We start from the raw sequence: 14,532 nt of genomic DNA, 5'->3' as shown, positions 1-14,532 counted from the left end.
ATATATATATATATGTGTGTGTGTGTGTGTGTGTGTGTGAGTGTATGTGCATGTGTATGTGTGTGTCTACATATATACACACTGCAGGTGGGGGACTCAAGCCACATGACTTGACTTGGGTCAGACTTAAGTTACAAATCTTATCTTCTCTGTATTTTTACTTTTATGGAATCAGTACTGTATCGCAATAACTTTACCTATTAGAAGTGTGAACTGTGAGGTTTAAAGTCCTTTAATGACCAAATATGTGATTATTTAGTCCAAAAATGATCAAATGTGCAGTGGCATTCTGTTGTTCAAAAATGACCAAAGTACATACTGTATAAGTACAAGACATAAACAGCAGGGTCACTTTGCAGCTACAGTTTAACCTTTATTAATGTGATCTTTGTGGATTTACAATCGTATCAAGCTAAAACTATGTATGCTAATGCTTTAGATAGAAAAAAAAGAAATTTCATATTCAGATGAAGTTGACATTGATTCATTTATGTTTAGTTATGGTCCTTCAAATTCTTGCTCATTGTACGTGGCCAGTGCATATGCTAGTCCTGGTTTTTGCCTTGTCTCCTGTGTCGACGTGATTTGATACTTGACTGAGTGGTCACCATTTCACTGCGGCCGAGCACAGAGCACTCCGTCTTGAGGCACTCACAGGCATCGATGTGGGTGTAGATATAGGTGATCTCAGTGTTGTCAGGGCAGGAGAGCTGGATCTGCCTCTCAGATGTGGCCAGCTCCTGGCAGCAGGAGCAGGTATGCTGGAAAGATCTCATTTTGGTGGAAAAGCTGAGAGAACAGAGGAATTATGTCATGAAGAAAGAATAGAACAGCACACAACAAGTTGGAAGAACTTACTATACATTCAGTTTAAAAAAACTGTAATTTAAGATACAGAGCTAAGAGATTTAGAAATCTCAGGTGAGAGAAGCTCTGGAGGAGCTTTGTCAAGCTGAAAAAAATAACCCTGATGATGACATAGTGACATCAGGGTTTATCTTTTGGGAGGGACTATAAATTAACTGCAAAGCCTCAGCTACAATTTGTGGTTGTGAATTACCATATTTATCAGACTGGAAGAGTCCAATAAAATAGGCAGTATGGAGTTGTGTAATGGGAACTGTAGGATCCAGCATTTTTGAAAGTTGACCAATATTATGAATTAGCCAGAATAGCTCAGCCTGCTGCACAGACTTTGACCATTCTTTTTAAAATCGCTAACAATTCCCTCGACTCAATGGAAATGTCATCTTCGGAATCTTGAGAGACAAACATTAATTTTAGATATCAAATATTTTCTATGACATAATGATGAGGAAAATGGCATGAGGGCCACTCACAAGGTGAAAGTACCACATGCTCCACTGCAGGATGTGACATTGACAGGGTCTTTGGAGATGCAGCCCTGGACCTCCAGGTGGACACCAGTAGTGGTAGACACACTACATGGGTGACCCTTTGGAATACCTGTGGCAGCCAGGAGAAACATACTGAGATGGAATAACATCTCATTTGAAGAGATTTACACATATATCATATCATATCATATCATATCATCATGCCCTATCTGTTGACTTCTCTAAATATAATGGACAATAAGGACCTCCCTTGGTTTTGCTTTTCTTGGGAGCAATCCAAGATGGGAATGTTGACTTCGTTGCATTTTTGTGTTTAGGGAAGTAAATCAAATCTAATGAAAGTTTAACTACAAACGAAGAACCTGTCTGACTTCTCTGGTCTGAGCTAATTCTTCGGGATTGATATTAATAAACTTCTGAAAAAGATGAACAAATTTCTGATGTGAGGTGTAACTGGCAAATGATGACTTGAATGTAGAGTTTGTCTCAACTAGTTAATCATAAGGTACTTACCATTACCATTTCTAAGGCAGATAAAGTATTTTAATAATTACTATAAAGCTTCATAGAGCTTTATTGTGTCTTACATGAACAATTACAAGGTATCAGGATTATATGACTTAATAATGCCAAGTATAACTGATCACAGTGGCTCTTCTAATTTTGTAGGAAATGTTACGAGCTTTTACGGGCATCATGCGGCATTTGTGTAACAAATTAAGAGAAGCGTGTGGTCAGAACACCAGAATAAAAGACTAACAGAAGCGATACATACAGACATGGCAGCATCCATCTGGAGCTATGGTCTCTGTTCCCTGCATGAGACACACATTCACATCATTATTTTGTTTCATGTTGTGGAGCTCTGAGCTAGACAGCAGCTGGTGGTGTGCTTACATCTCTGTTGTCCTGTGTTGTAACTTCTTTTCCAGAAACATGAACATCTTGGCATTTGTGTGTGCGACCTTTGTATTACTTACATTGTGGGGACCGAAACCTGTTAACACACACACTGTGGGGACTTGGCCTTCACAGAATTTCAGGGTGGCAACATGGTTTAAAGTTAGGTGTTAGGCAAGTAGTGGTTATGGTTAAGGATAGGAAATGAATGTAAGTCAATGTAAAGTCCCCAAAAGGAATGAAAACACAGCCTGAGTGTGTGTGTGTGTGTGTGTGTGTGTGCATACGGGTATGCATTCATTAGGGTTGTAGGGAGGACAGACAGTCTTAGCCTCAATGGTGACGAACTGATTAGCAATCTTCACACATTCAAACTTCACACACGGATTCCCAGTAGGAGCCCAAATGAATCCAGGCTGAAGAATATCATAACAGAATTTTGGAACACAGTCTCCCAGACAAGGATGCATCAAAGTCACTATTATCTCCATGTCAAAATATGTAGTGACCCTGCTGCCTTGTCTGATCCAGTTTTCTAATTGTTAGAATTGTCAGTTGAAGATGCACTTTGCCGCGTGGTGATTTGTGCTTAGTCTGAACATGGAGAATTAAACTTGTAGAAGTTTAAAGGACATGCCAGACATTTTGTAGAATTTTGATATTTTTCAAACATTACAGATGGTTTATTGTTACTTTTTCAAAGCACAGCAGAGTTGAAAGTTTTAACTTCTATTTCTATTTATCTTTAGTCTATATTTCAAGCAGCTTTTAGCTTAAAACTTGATTAAGAAAGTTACTGAGGACTGCCTTTACATAGTGTAAATCTAAAAACAAGAAAGAAATTATGTCCTATGGTTGTGATGTAATAGTTGTAATACATTCTATAAACAGCACACCCACTGGCTCGAAACTGCAGAAAAATAGGTGCATGTAGATCTGGTAGCATCATTACTTTTTGTAAATGACAGTCTAGATATTAGAGATGTTAGTAAACTTATAGATATAAAATGTATTTCTCCTCATTTATTCATTCTCTCTCCAAACACACACTCACACACTGTATGTGTAAACACACGTATGCCAACCTTTAATATGTGTGTGGAGTTGTTCGACTGTGAGATAATGCAGCTTGTCGGAACACACGTCCCACAGCACTGGCCAGAGATGATCTGGTACTCATAACCCTGAACAAGAGACACAAACAAACATAAAAACAAAATATAAAAATGTAAAACCATCACAAGATCAGGTCTGGATGAAATTATTTAGGGGGAAATTTACTAAACCTGTGACAAATTACTGTGAGGTGCAGAAAATATTGTTGTGCTGAAATTTTTATTTAGCAGCGTGTTTACCAAAACTGGTAATGTAAATGAGCATAGCCGCAGCTGTGCTGGTTTGAGTACACCTCCTCTTTGGATGTGTTGCCTCAAGGCTGTTGTGCATGTGTGGGCTGAGAAGAAGTGTAGGAGAAAGTCTATATTTAAAGCAACCAAACTTTAATATGGTTGGAAAAAAATCAACAAACACATTTTGGAAGGGCAGTCACTGAGTCTCATGCCAGTCAAACCCTCTTTTATTTCCTTCAGTACAGAGCTTAACATTAAGCTTGTTTTTTGGGCAAGTAGATGAGATGCTCTACTTGCCCGAGAGCCAAACTTGCTTGTTCAAAATGGAAAGTGGAGGCCTATTAAAAAAAATTTGGACCAACTTTGAACAAGTAACAAGTGCCCCTAAATGAAATAATTTTGGTGTACATCCAAATACACTGCCTGAAAAAGTTAAGGGACCACTAAATCACACATGAGATCCTGATGAACAAATTATTCATGAAACCCTTTACTAATGTATAATTTGTACAGTACAAAATGACACAACCGTCACTGGAAACCAAAATAATCAATGCACTGAGGCTGTATTCAATATCACACTGAAAGGCTAAGTGAAATTTTTAAATCAATGGCTCATCCAGGTTGTGTGAATTTCATCACGACAAATCATAATGTGACCCAGAAGTGTGTACGGCCCTCACGTGCCTGTATGCACTGACAATGTCTGGGCATGCTCCTAATGAGTCGGCGGATGGTGTCCTAGGGGATCTTTTCCCAGACCTGGATCAGGGCGTCACTGAGCTCCTGGACAACCTGTGGTGGTACTTGGTGGTGTCAGATGCACCAGTACATAATGTCCCATAGGTGTTTAACTGGATTTAGGTCAGGGGAATATGAGGGGCACTGAGTTGTATCAATGCCTTCACCATCCACCATGAGGCTGGGCATTGTCCTGCACCAGGAGGAACCCAGGGCCCACTGCACCAGTGTAAGGAGGTGGTACTAAAATCAAGTACCAGGACTTTCTGTCTAAAATGTTTGTGTGTGTGGCTACATTGTATTCAGAGGTGTTCCTAATATTCTGACCCTCTCACATGTGGAGCTGGGGAGGACAAAAATACAGACACCAAATATAATGTAGTTCAGTACAACACCACCGTTAACTATGACCTCAGTAATGAACAGTTTCACCAAAAACTGAAATATTTTGAGCTTCATCAACACAGATGTTAAGGTAGAAGTGTTGCATTGAAATGCACACAGTTGTACAGGTGTACCTAATAAAGTGGCTGATCAGTGTATATCAGTAGTTTCTTCTTTACATGCACATTCTTTTTCTACTCCTCTTGTTTTCTTGTTTCCTCACTTCCTTGTGGAAGAACATTATACATGCACATTGAGAGCCGATGTCCCAGAGTCAAATTCCTTGTGTCCAACACACCTGGCCAATAAAGCTGATACTGACTCTGATAATACTGTAAGGTCTAGACCTTACTATGTAAAGTGCCCCATGGTTGTTGTGAACTGGCTCTATACAAATAAAATTGAATTGAATGGAGATGAAGGACTTGTGCCTTTTTTGTTAAAGATATTTTTGTTTAATAAAATTACTTTTGAAATCGGCATAATTTTTGTTGAAATGAAACTCAATATTTGGTTGAGCACACTGTTGCAAGAAAGCACTGAAAATGTGAGAAAAATAAACAAAACCGTATCAAGGCTACAAGTGATGTATTACTTCAAGTTACAAACTTTACCATTTTATTTAATGTATGCTGAAACATATTTAAATTCATTGGTGGAAAATAACAAAATACATTTACTCAAGTACTGTATTTAAGCAAAGACAAAGGTTGGGGTGAAGGGCCATAAGAGGAAAACAGCTGCCCAGAGGTTAGGAGAAGACGTAGAGCCTGCTTTTGGCTCTGGGATAAGAGGGATGACACTAGCTGAAAGCCTGGAGGAGAGGAGCGGTGATTTGGCCACCAGTACCCACCAACTGGGGAGTGTTGTTGTTAAGAGGTGAAAGACCCTGAGGCGATTGGGCACCACCTGATGGCCTCTCCCCCTGATTAAAGCTACATCGGTCAAAAATGGGGGTAAAGGCAGCTCTGATGTAATGTACACAAGGTCCAACTCAGGAAATTTTGGTCAGCTTTTAGTCTGAGTTTGCCTGTGGCTGATCAATAGATAGATAGATAGTTGCCAGTCCGTTGAGATTCCTTTCCGAGACAATTTGGCCCTACTTCACTTCCTGACGAAGAATATCTCTGTTTCTCAACGCCATTTCCAGTTCCCCTGCCTTTGCCTGCAACCCTTGATGCTGTTCCAGCCTCAGTCTGCATACCGACTACTACCCTCTCCACCAGGCCCTGCACTAATTGGTGCATATTCTCATATCTGGACTTGTAAAATGATTTGTTCGAATTTGTTTGTGCTATTTTGTATCTGCTTAACTACAACCCCAGCTGGGATGGTATGATCACTGTATTTAGCTTTAATTTTGATTTTACATACCGTCCCACCTTTTCCAATTTGGGGTTGTAATGCATTTCTATATATAAACATTTAAAAACCATATGTTTGGTGTTATCTGTGTGTTTTTCTGTTATTTGCTCACTCCTGACAGCAGTATCAGCAAAGAAGGGAAAGCAGGACTGAACTGGACAGACCATAAAGCCAGATGGAAAAAAGCAAATGTGTCAGGGGTCTGTTTTTATGAACATTTATGTCAAGTAGAAAAGTTACAGTGACATTACTGCTGTTGTTTGGGAGAGAATGTGGTCCATGAATGTGATTGTCTGTGAAGTCATACAGTTTACTATATATGAGTCAACCTTAAAAATGTGTGTATGCATGTAAATGAGAGAAGAACAGAAAAAGACCAGTCTTACCAGTCTGCAGTTCGTGTCACATGGTATAGGCTGACATTCTATCACAGGCAGATGGCTGCTGGCATCTCTTTTTCTACTACAGGTGCACTTATCACATGGTTGCATGGGCACCAGATCTCCAACCTTAATAGAGAAGGTGAAAGGGTCAGTTTACATTAGAAGGATGGAAACATTAGAAACACCTCTGAATATTACAACACTGCAAAAAAACTACAACCTAAATGATACACATATTGTTAAATTTAATACCTATATCAAAACCAGAACATTTATTTACATTTAAACATTTATGAGAGGAGAATTTATAACTGAATTTACTGGATTGCATTAGATTTTACATATGAACCTCTTAAAACAGCCACTGAGGGTATGGTCATAATTATCTTATGTAGGGATGGAAGAGTGATATGAACCAGCTGAACCTGGAATTTGTATTGCTTAAGAATTCAACTGTCTATTTACAAATGTTATTCTGTTGGATGTTACATACTCTAATGGAAATTGCTAGTTTCATAACACTACACAACTAATACACAGTTACCTACAATATTGCTCTCAACAGAACTAGGGCACTGATGCCACAGTGTAGTCATACATTGCATTTATATCAGCGTAGTAAATTTAATTGTCATAACTGAATGTTCATGAGTAATGGCATTGTCTTCTTATAAAAGCCTATTATTCTCAGCTAAGATTTCAGTAACCTCTGAAAAATCACAGCCAATCAGAAAAACCTTTCACCATTATCAGCATTTACTGTGTGTAGAAATTTCATTTCCATATCTACACCATGCACATGCCTTTCAGGTCTTTGTTATAAAAATTTCACAATTTCACAGTCTATGCGCTACGGAGCCCCTCTGGTGACAATAGGGAGGGAAAAACGATTCTGTGGCCAGGACTTACTAAAATATGGGAACATAGCAGTGGATGGTTTCAACATCATTTTGTGTCCCCTTATGTTGCATCTGGGAGGCAACACAGTAACTTGTGTCCCAGTATTATCCCATCTCCTTCCCACGGTTTATTAAGTTGCAGATACAACATAATATTCTCCTTCCCTGAGAATGTTTTTCACCTCTAATAGCTATTCTAGTCACCTCCCATGTTAGTACATGTGAGATCTCACCTGATATTCGTGGTTGTTTAAAACACAAATGTCCATTTTTGGCACTAGGAAGAAAACAGGCAAACCAGATAATGAATTTTAAATGTGTTGAAACAAGCACAGTAGCAAAGTTCAACCTGGCTATGCAGTTACAATGACTTGCATACTCACCACAGGAGTATTTCAAACAGCAGACTCCCATCGTAGTGGTTAGACTAAAACCAACAGCGCAGGATGGAACAAAAGGAGAGCACGAGTTCACATCACAATCTGGTCAAAAACACAGATGGATGAATTAAGAAGGGAAACTTCACATCAGGAAATGACAAATTACAGTTGTTTCATTAACAAACCAGTGCTTATAAAGTACTCAAAAGGGCCTTGGTTTTCACAACAGGCATGCTGTGGTTTGTTGTCCACTACAATTACAATATATACAGCTGCAATCAGAGATATTCAACCCCCTTACCTCAAAAGACATTATAGCGATGTTGATGAAAGATAGACAATAAATGACAACAAACCTTATTAAACATAAAATATATATCGATACATATTTGAGTTACTTTGACAACAGAATTTGACTGAAGTTCAAATGAAAAATGCAACTCTTTTAACATGTGCAGTAGTATTCAACCCCCAGCTTCAGTACGTTGTTAAAAGTTATAAAAGATAAAGCATGCTCCACAAACGTTTTCGGTAAGTGCTGACAAGCTTCTTACACCTCTCAATCAGAATCTTTGCCCATTCTTCATGTGCAAAAGCCTCTAGCTCAGTGATGTTTGATGGCAGCAACTGCCTTCTTCATATCCCACCAAAGTTTTCAATTGGATTTAAATGTGGTGACTGAGAAGGCCACTCCAGGATATTCCAGGATATTTTTCTCAACCAAGCTTTGGTTGACTTGGAGGTGTGCTTGGGATCATTGTCTTACTGGAAAGTCCAGTGATCACTAAGGTTAAATTAATCAGCAGAAGGCATCATGCCCCTCTTTAAAATGGCCTGGTAATTCTGGGAATCCATGATGCCAATACATGGTCAAGTTTGCCAGTTCCTGCTGCAGAAAAACAGCCCCGCATCATCAATGACCCACCTCCATGCTTGACAGTGGGGATGGTATTCTTCTGGTCATAAGCCTTTGAGCCTTTCACATGCCAGGCATACCGCTGGTCCATATGTCCAAACAGTTCCAGTTTGGTTTCATCAGTCCATAGAACTGTCTCCCAAAACATCATTCATTTTCTGTGTTGATTTTATGTATCACTCAACTCATAAAGAAGTGATCTAAAGCAGAATTTTGCTCTTTGAAAAAACTTTAATTGATAAATCCTTAAAATCTTTGGGGGGGATGAATATTTCTGATTGCAACTTTACGTATAATGTCCCACTTTTACTGACCTCCTACAAATACCCTGCCATATGTAATAAAATTCCCAACATCAGTCATCCTTTGTCATATCAAATTGAGCTGGGTTTTTTTGTACTACAGTTATACTGTAGGTCCTATAAAGTAGAATTCTGGCTGCTTGTATAGCTAGTATATAAACACCTAACAGCTGATGACAGGCAAAACTTTAAAAGCAAAGTCTACATTTACAACATCTGCATCTGAGGTTCATAAGCAAATGGTATCAAATTTACACCTTTTTATTTTTACAGGTGTTGACAATGGATAGATTACACATTGTGTTAATAATGAAAATACAGTGTATATAAATATATATATGAATAAATACAAAGGACATTTAGGAGTTGCTACCTTCGGGGTGGTCACTTACCACACTTCTCCCTTTGACAGCAGTTAACAGTGTCATTGACCTTGATCTGACCCTCTTGGTCACAAGTGAGCGGTGGGAATGTTGGACAGGACACATGACGGCAGGTGACCTGCAGTGTGTCCTCTTCACATATACATTCCTCACAGCCTTCTGTCCATGTTGCATTGGCCTAAAGCAAAAATAATTACAGTACAATTATGGCAGGAGTCATCAACTATTACTGGACTGTCAGAGGTTTACTGTATGTAAAAGGGATAAATGATTTACCTTAGCCCATTTTCCATTTGCCATTCGACAAACCTCTATTAGAAGAAAAACAACCATTTCCATCAATTAGATTTTTGGTTAGCCTGCCTTGTGAACTCAAGCTTATTTGTTTTAAACAATTGCTCTGTATTATTGGACCAGTACATACATAGGTTTCTATTAAAACTAGATTAATAGTCCTTAACCCATTGCTAAAGCGCTGTGCTAGCCAAAGGTGGTTGTACTAGAGTAGGTCCATCAAAAAGCGCAAGATGTAAATAAAATACAGCTGTTGCCATACGGTAATGCTAATTCCTCTTACCACAGCTGGGAAGACATTCTTTTGAGCTGGAAGAGAGGAGGAAGGTGCCATTTGGGCAGTAGCAACCCTCCAGCATCATATCTGACATGGCACTGAACTCATTAACAGTATAAATGAATTTCTGGTTGTACCTGCAGAAACAACAGCATACAGTGTGAATGCCACACCTTGTCATTTTATGTGGCTCAAAGTGTAAATGAATGAAAATTGATTGGCTGTGATGAAAAACAACATGCTGGTGAATCACTGTACCAGCAATCACAGGTGTGCTCTACCAGGGGGCCACATGCGTGATACACTTTGGGACTTGGACATTTATATTCTATCACAAGATGGAGAGAGAACAAACATCATGCCTTTAGTAAAAGCCACTGCTGTGATGTTGGTGAGTTGTGAGAGTGTGATAGTGCTTGACATTAAATATTTAAACTTTAAAAATGACATTTTAGGTGCATACCACAGAGTCCTTTGGTGGCACTCCTCCAGTCAATACATACTCCAACCTCAGCACAGGCAGCAGCGTAGGTTTGTAAACTGGTACAGCCAATGCTAGTATTCATGTGGCACACATCAAACTCACAGGCCACAACAAATGGAGTGTAGTCAAGGATCTTATGGCAAGCGTCAAACACACTGGGGAAGGTTGGATTTATAATGAGTATGAACATTAGACACAAACAGAATGCATCATTGCACATAGAGCTGATGCAAGTGAATAATCAATCAATCAAATTTATTTGTATAGCACTTTAAAAAACAACGTCTGGTCAACCAAAGTACTTTACATGGCAATGCAAATCTGTAGCATTCTGGTTTCTGCTGATTTTTACTGTCTGGCATTCCATAAGCATGAAAATATGTTAAGTTCAAACTCCTACTTAATTTCTATGGCATTTGCTCACTTGCTGTATGTAAGGTGAATTGAACTGAAGGTGTCCCTAACTATTGGTAAAATAAAATAGAGGAAAAAAGAGAGGAAGAAGAAGAAAAAGAAGAAAACATCATTTTATGAGTTCTTACGGGCTCAAGAACCAGGCATGCCAGGTATGCCAGGCAGACTAGCAAATTAACCTGTGGTTACAAATGACAGGTGCCACTTCTTTCAGGTTTTCTCATTTTCCTCTTACCTGCTCTTAATGATCTCACAGATGGTTGTATTGCAGGTATTAGGACTAGGGAGCGGTGTCGGGGGAACTGGATATTCACAGTAACTGTCGTTGGTGTGCCATTCGTGTGCCATATTAGGACAAGAAGGATCAATTTTGCCACTTGGTAACATGCAGTCATCCGTCCGGTTATTGTCACATGTGCCTAAAGAAATCCTTATCATTAGTCAAACCAAGACTCAACTCAAGTCAGTCCTGCACTTCTGTCTTCCTGTTTAATCACTAGAATTATATGAAAGCCATTTTAGTGTGATCTTATTTTTCAAGAGACAATCACACTGAAAGCAGAATCTGTCCTAGTACGATAGGCACTATCTGCTGTAAGTATCATGCACAAAATAAAGAGTACTATAAATACAGATGCCATGCAATATATCAACTAACGTTCATAGTCTACATACAGTAAAATGCTACTAGTTTCTGCTGCAGGACTCACCGCACTGTCCCTGGGTGTTCCCATGAAATATACTATAGGACAAAGAGATACTGAATATGAGCCCTGAGAAGGAGATCTTGGCATGGATTTTAGGGATGATGAGCACTGTATCAATACCGGTGGTGGTTATACGAAAGTCACCAGTCTGGTATGCAGGACTTAAAGGCTTGTCATTCACAGCAATCTAAAACAAAAGCATTATGAAAGTAATGTCAGAAATAATCCCTTACAGATTTGTTTGTGAGGTTCAGTGTATCTTACAGTGGTGGTACAGAATGAAACCCTTCTTTAGAAGGTTTTAGAAATAAGGATGAGATCAGGTTTGTATATACAGTTGTATGCAGAAGTTTGGGTATCCCAGGGCAAATCCATCCATTATCTATACCACTTATTCCTGAATGAGGTCATGGGAGGGCTGGAGGTGTATTTGATAAATGCATTTGACTGCAGGTACATACATGTACACTCACACACCACACCCACCCACACACACATGTCCATCCATTATCTGTCCCGGGGGGTGGGGGTTGGTTGGGCAGAAGCCAATCCCAGCTTTCCTGGGCTTTTTCAAGGCTGGAGAGTGATAGAGATGGGGAAGGAGGGGTGGCAGGGCAGTAAGGCGTAAGGCCTTCCTGACCTGTCTAAACATGTCTGCTCCTCGGTTCCTTGCCTACGGCTCAGCCTGGCTTTAAATCCTATCATAGTAGAGAATCAGCTTTATTAAGCTGCTGCCCCCCAGCAGCCCAAGACTATAGCAGCATAACTAAGGGAAGGCTCGGGGTCACCTGATCCAGCCCTAACTATAAGCTTTATCAAAAAGGAAAGTCTTAAGTCTAATCTTAAAGGTAGAGAGGGTGTCCGCCTCCTGAACTGAGACTGGGAGTTGGTTCCATAGGAGAGGAGCTTGATAGCTAAAGGCTCTGCCTCCCATTCTCCTTCTGTGGATTCTAGGAACCACAAGTAAACCTGCACTCTGAGAGCGAAGTGCTCTGTTAGGATGATAAGGCTCTACGAGGTCTTTAAGATATGATGGAGCCTTGTCATTAAGGGCTTTGTATGTTAGGAGAAGGATTTTAAATTCTATTCTGAATTTTACAGGGAGCCAGTGGAGAGAAGCTAATATGGGAGAGATATGATCTCTCTTGCTATTTCCTGTCAGTACTCTGGCTGCAGCATTTTGGATTAACTGGAGGCTTTTTAGGAAATTATTGGGACATCCTGATAGTAAGGAGTTACAGTAGTCCAGCCTGGAAGTAACAAATGCATGGACCAGTTTTTCAGCATCACTTTGAGACAGGATGCTCCTGATTTCTGCAATATTGCACAGGTGAAAGATTTCACACATCATTTGCATGCAACTGTAAAGCTCAACCAGGCCAAAAAAGAGGAGCTGTGTCAATGATACTGACTAGTTTGAATTAAAAATGGAGAATGTTAATGAGTTACCTGGTTTGTGAAAATGCCATTAATGTCCTTCTGTGTGATAAAGATCTTGTAGCTTTTGTAGAAAACAGTAATGGACTGAGGACAGGACAAGCCATCAGATGAACCACAGTAGTAGTTATCGATTATAACACTAAAGTTGTATTTGGGCAAGATCTCTTTCACCAGCCAGTAGGAACAATTGCCTTGAAAACTATAGTAGGTTCCATCGAAGGTGACGTAATGAGGGTCTCCCCAGCCATAGCAGATACCTTCATTTGATACAGATATTATGTTTTAAAAATGACATTTCAAGTTATCTGTCATCTGGTGAACATTGTTAAAAAAAATATAAGCAAAATAAAAGATAAAAAAAAACTAAACCAAACATTGCTACATTTAAAATTTTTGTATGATTAAATTGATGCTTTTCAACCCAAGCAGCATAGTGATGACTTACACTGGCATTCGGAGTGGGAGCAGCAATCATCATCATCCTTCACTTCAGTAGCAGGGAAGTTATTTGCGCACACTACAGGTTTTTGTGTTGGACATTTTGTGTCGTTAGAACAAATCTGTTTCTGAGGAGTAGGCTTAGAGATTGTTCCTGTCACTATAGGTAACTCAGATGTGGAATGTCTAATTGTTGTTTCAGCTGTGGTAGAAGGTGAAGTGGTTGTAATAGACATTGTAGGTGGCTGAGTTGTAGTTGTTGTTTCAGTTGTAGTAGAAGGAGAAGTATTTGTAATAGACATTGTAGGTGGCTGAGTTGTAGTTGTTGTTCTAGGTATGGTAGTAGGTGGCTGAGTTGTAGATGTTTCAGTTGTAGCAGAAGGAGAAGTATTTGTAATAGACATTGTAGGTGGCTGAGTTGTAGTTGTTGTTCTATGTATGGTAGTAGGTGGTTGAGTTGTAGATGTTTCAGTTGTGGTAGAAGGTGTAGTTGTTTTGGTGGTTGAGGGTGTTGTAATTGTAGTAGAAGGAGTCGAAGGTGTTGTACTTGTAATTGTAGTAGGAGTCGAAGGTGTTGTACTTGTAATTGTAGTAGGAGTCGAAGTTGTTAGACACATACAGCAATTGAATCTAATCTCGTAATCAAAACACTCTTGCTGAAGCCCTTGTTGCTTGTTGTTGCACAGGAGACCCACATCTTTATTGCACGTCACAGCTTGTCCCAGCTGTGATATAGGAAGCCCTGGGTGAAGAACAGCTCTACACTGGACGTCTTCTGGAGCTGGGCAAACATGATAGCCAGCAGAGATTATCTTCCAGATGGATTCATCTTCTCCACCTTCAGGTCCTGGTGTGGGCTTGCCAAGATTAATCCAGTCTGACCAACCACATGTAAAGCAAGGTGGATGAGTTGGAGTTGTTTCAGTTGTAATAGACACTGTAGGTGGCTGAGTTGTAGTTGTTGTTCTAGGTATGGTAGTAGGTGGCTGAGTTGTAGATGTTTCAGTTGTGGTAGAAGGAGAAGTATTTGTAATAGACACTGTAGGTGGCTGAGTTGTAGTTGTTCTAGGTATGGTAGTAGGTGGTTGAGTTGTAGATGTTTCAGTTGTGGTAGAAGG

The 14,532-nt window shown here is 39.6% G+C and overlaps 2 protein-coding genes across 2 annotated transcripts in view; both read right to left on the bottom strand.

The window, feature by feature from the left end:
- Positions 1–226: 226 nt before the first annotated feature.
- LOC109973801 (intestinal mucin-like protein) lies at positions 227–12,326 on the bottom strand. The gene is made up of 16 exons (XM_020623615.1): positions 11,657–12,326; positions 11,540–11,571; positions 11,065–11,248; positions 10,395–10,570; positions 10,190–10,259; positions 9,938–10,068; positions 9,637–9,671; positions 9,370–9,538; positions 7,763–7,861; positions 7,613–7,656; positions 6,484–6,606; positions 3,344–3,442; positions 2,546–2,674; positions 2,134–2,173; positions 1,341–1,467; positions 227–789 (listed from the first exon to the last, which is right to left on the bottom strand). The coding sequence occupies exons 3-16, from the start codon at positions 11,214–11,216 to the stop codon at positions 546–548; spliced, it is 1,638 nt and encodes a 545-aa protein (XP_020479271.1). The 5' UTR covers positions 11,217–11,248; positions 11,540–11,571; positions 11,657–12,326; the 3' UTR covers positions 227–545.
- A 1,556-nt stretch (positions 12,327–13,882) lies between these two features.
- The window catches only part of LOC109973803 (mucin-5AC-like), an 8,998-nt gene continuing 8,348 nt past the window's right edge, over positions 13,883–14,532 (bottom strand). The window contains exon 5 of the mRNA XM_020623616.1: positions 13,883–14,044. Within this exon, the coding sequence (XP_020479272.1) occupies positions 13,883–14,044 (162 nt within the window). The remainder of the gene's footprint in view (positions 14,045–14,532) is intronic.

Source organism: Monopterus albus, unplaced genomic scaffold, assembly GCF_001952655.1.
Source record: "Monopterus albus unplaced genomic scaffold, M_albus_1.0 scaffold306.1, whole genome shotgun sequence".
Classification (NCBI taxonomy): domain Eukaryota; kingdom Metazoa; phylum Chordata; class Actinopteri; order Synbranchiformes; family Synbranchidae; genus Monopterus; species Monopterus albus.
This window is presented reverse-complemented; position numbering and strand designations above follow the sequence as displayed.

Excerpts from the sequence above, each read along its gene's own strand:
- LOC109973801 (XM_020623615.1), bottom strand. The coding sequence starts at position 11,216 with ATGTTACCAAGTGGCAAAATTGATCCTTCTTGTCCTAATATGGCACAC. Across the intron at positions 10,571-11,064 it reads TGTGAGATCATTAAGAGCAG|TGTGTTTGACGCTTGCCATA; the intron begins GTAAGAGGAAAA and ends AACCTTCCCCAG. Across the intron at positions 9,672-9,937 it reads AGAATGTCTTCCCAGCTGTG|AGGTTTGTCGAATGGCAAAT; the intron begins GTAAGAGGAATT and ends TTCTTCTAATAG.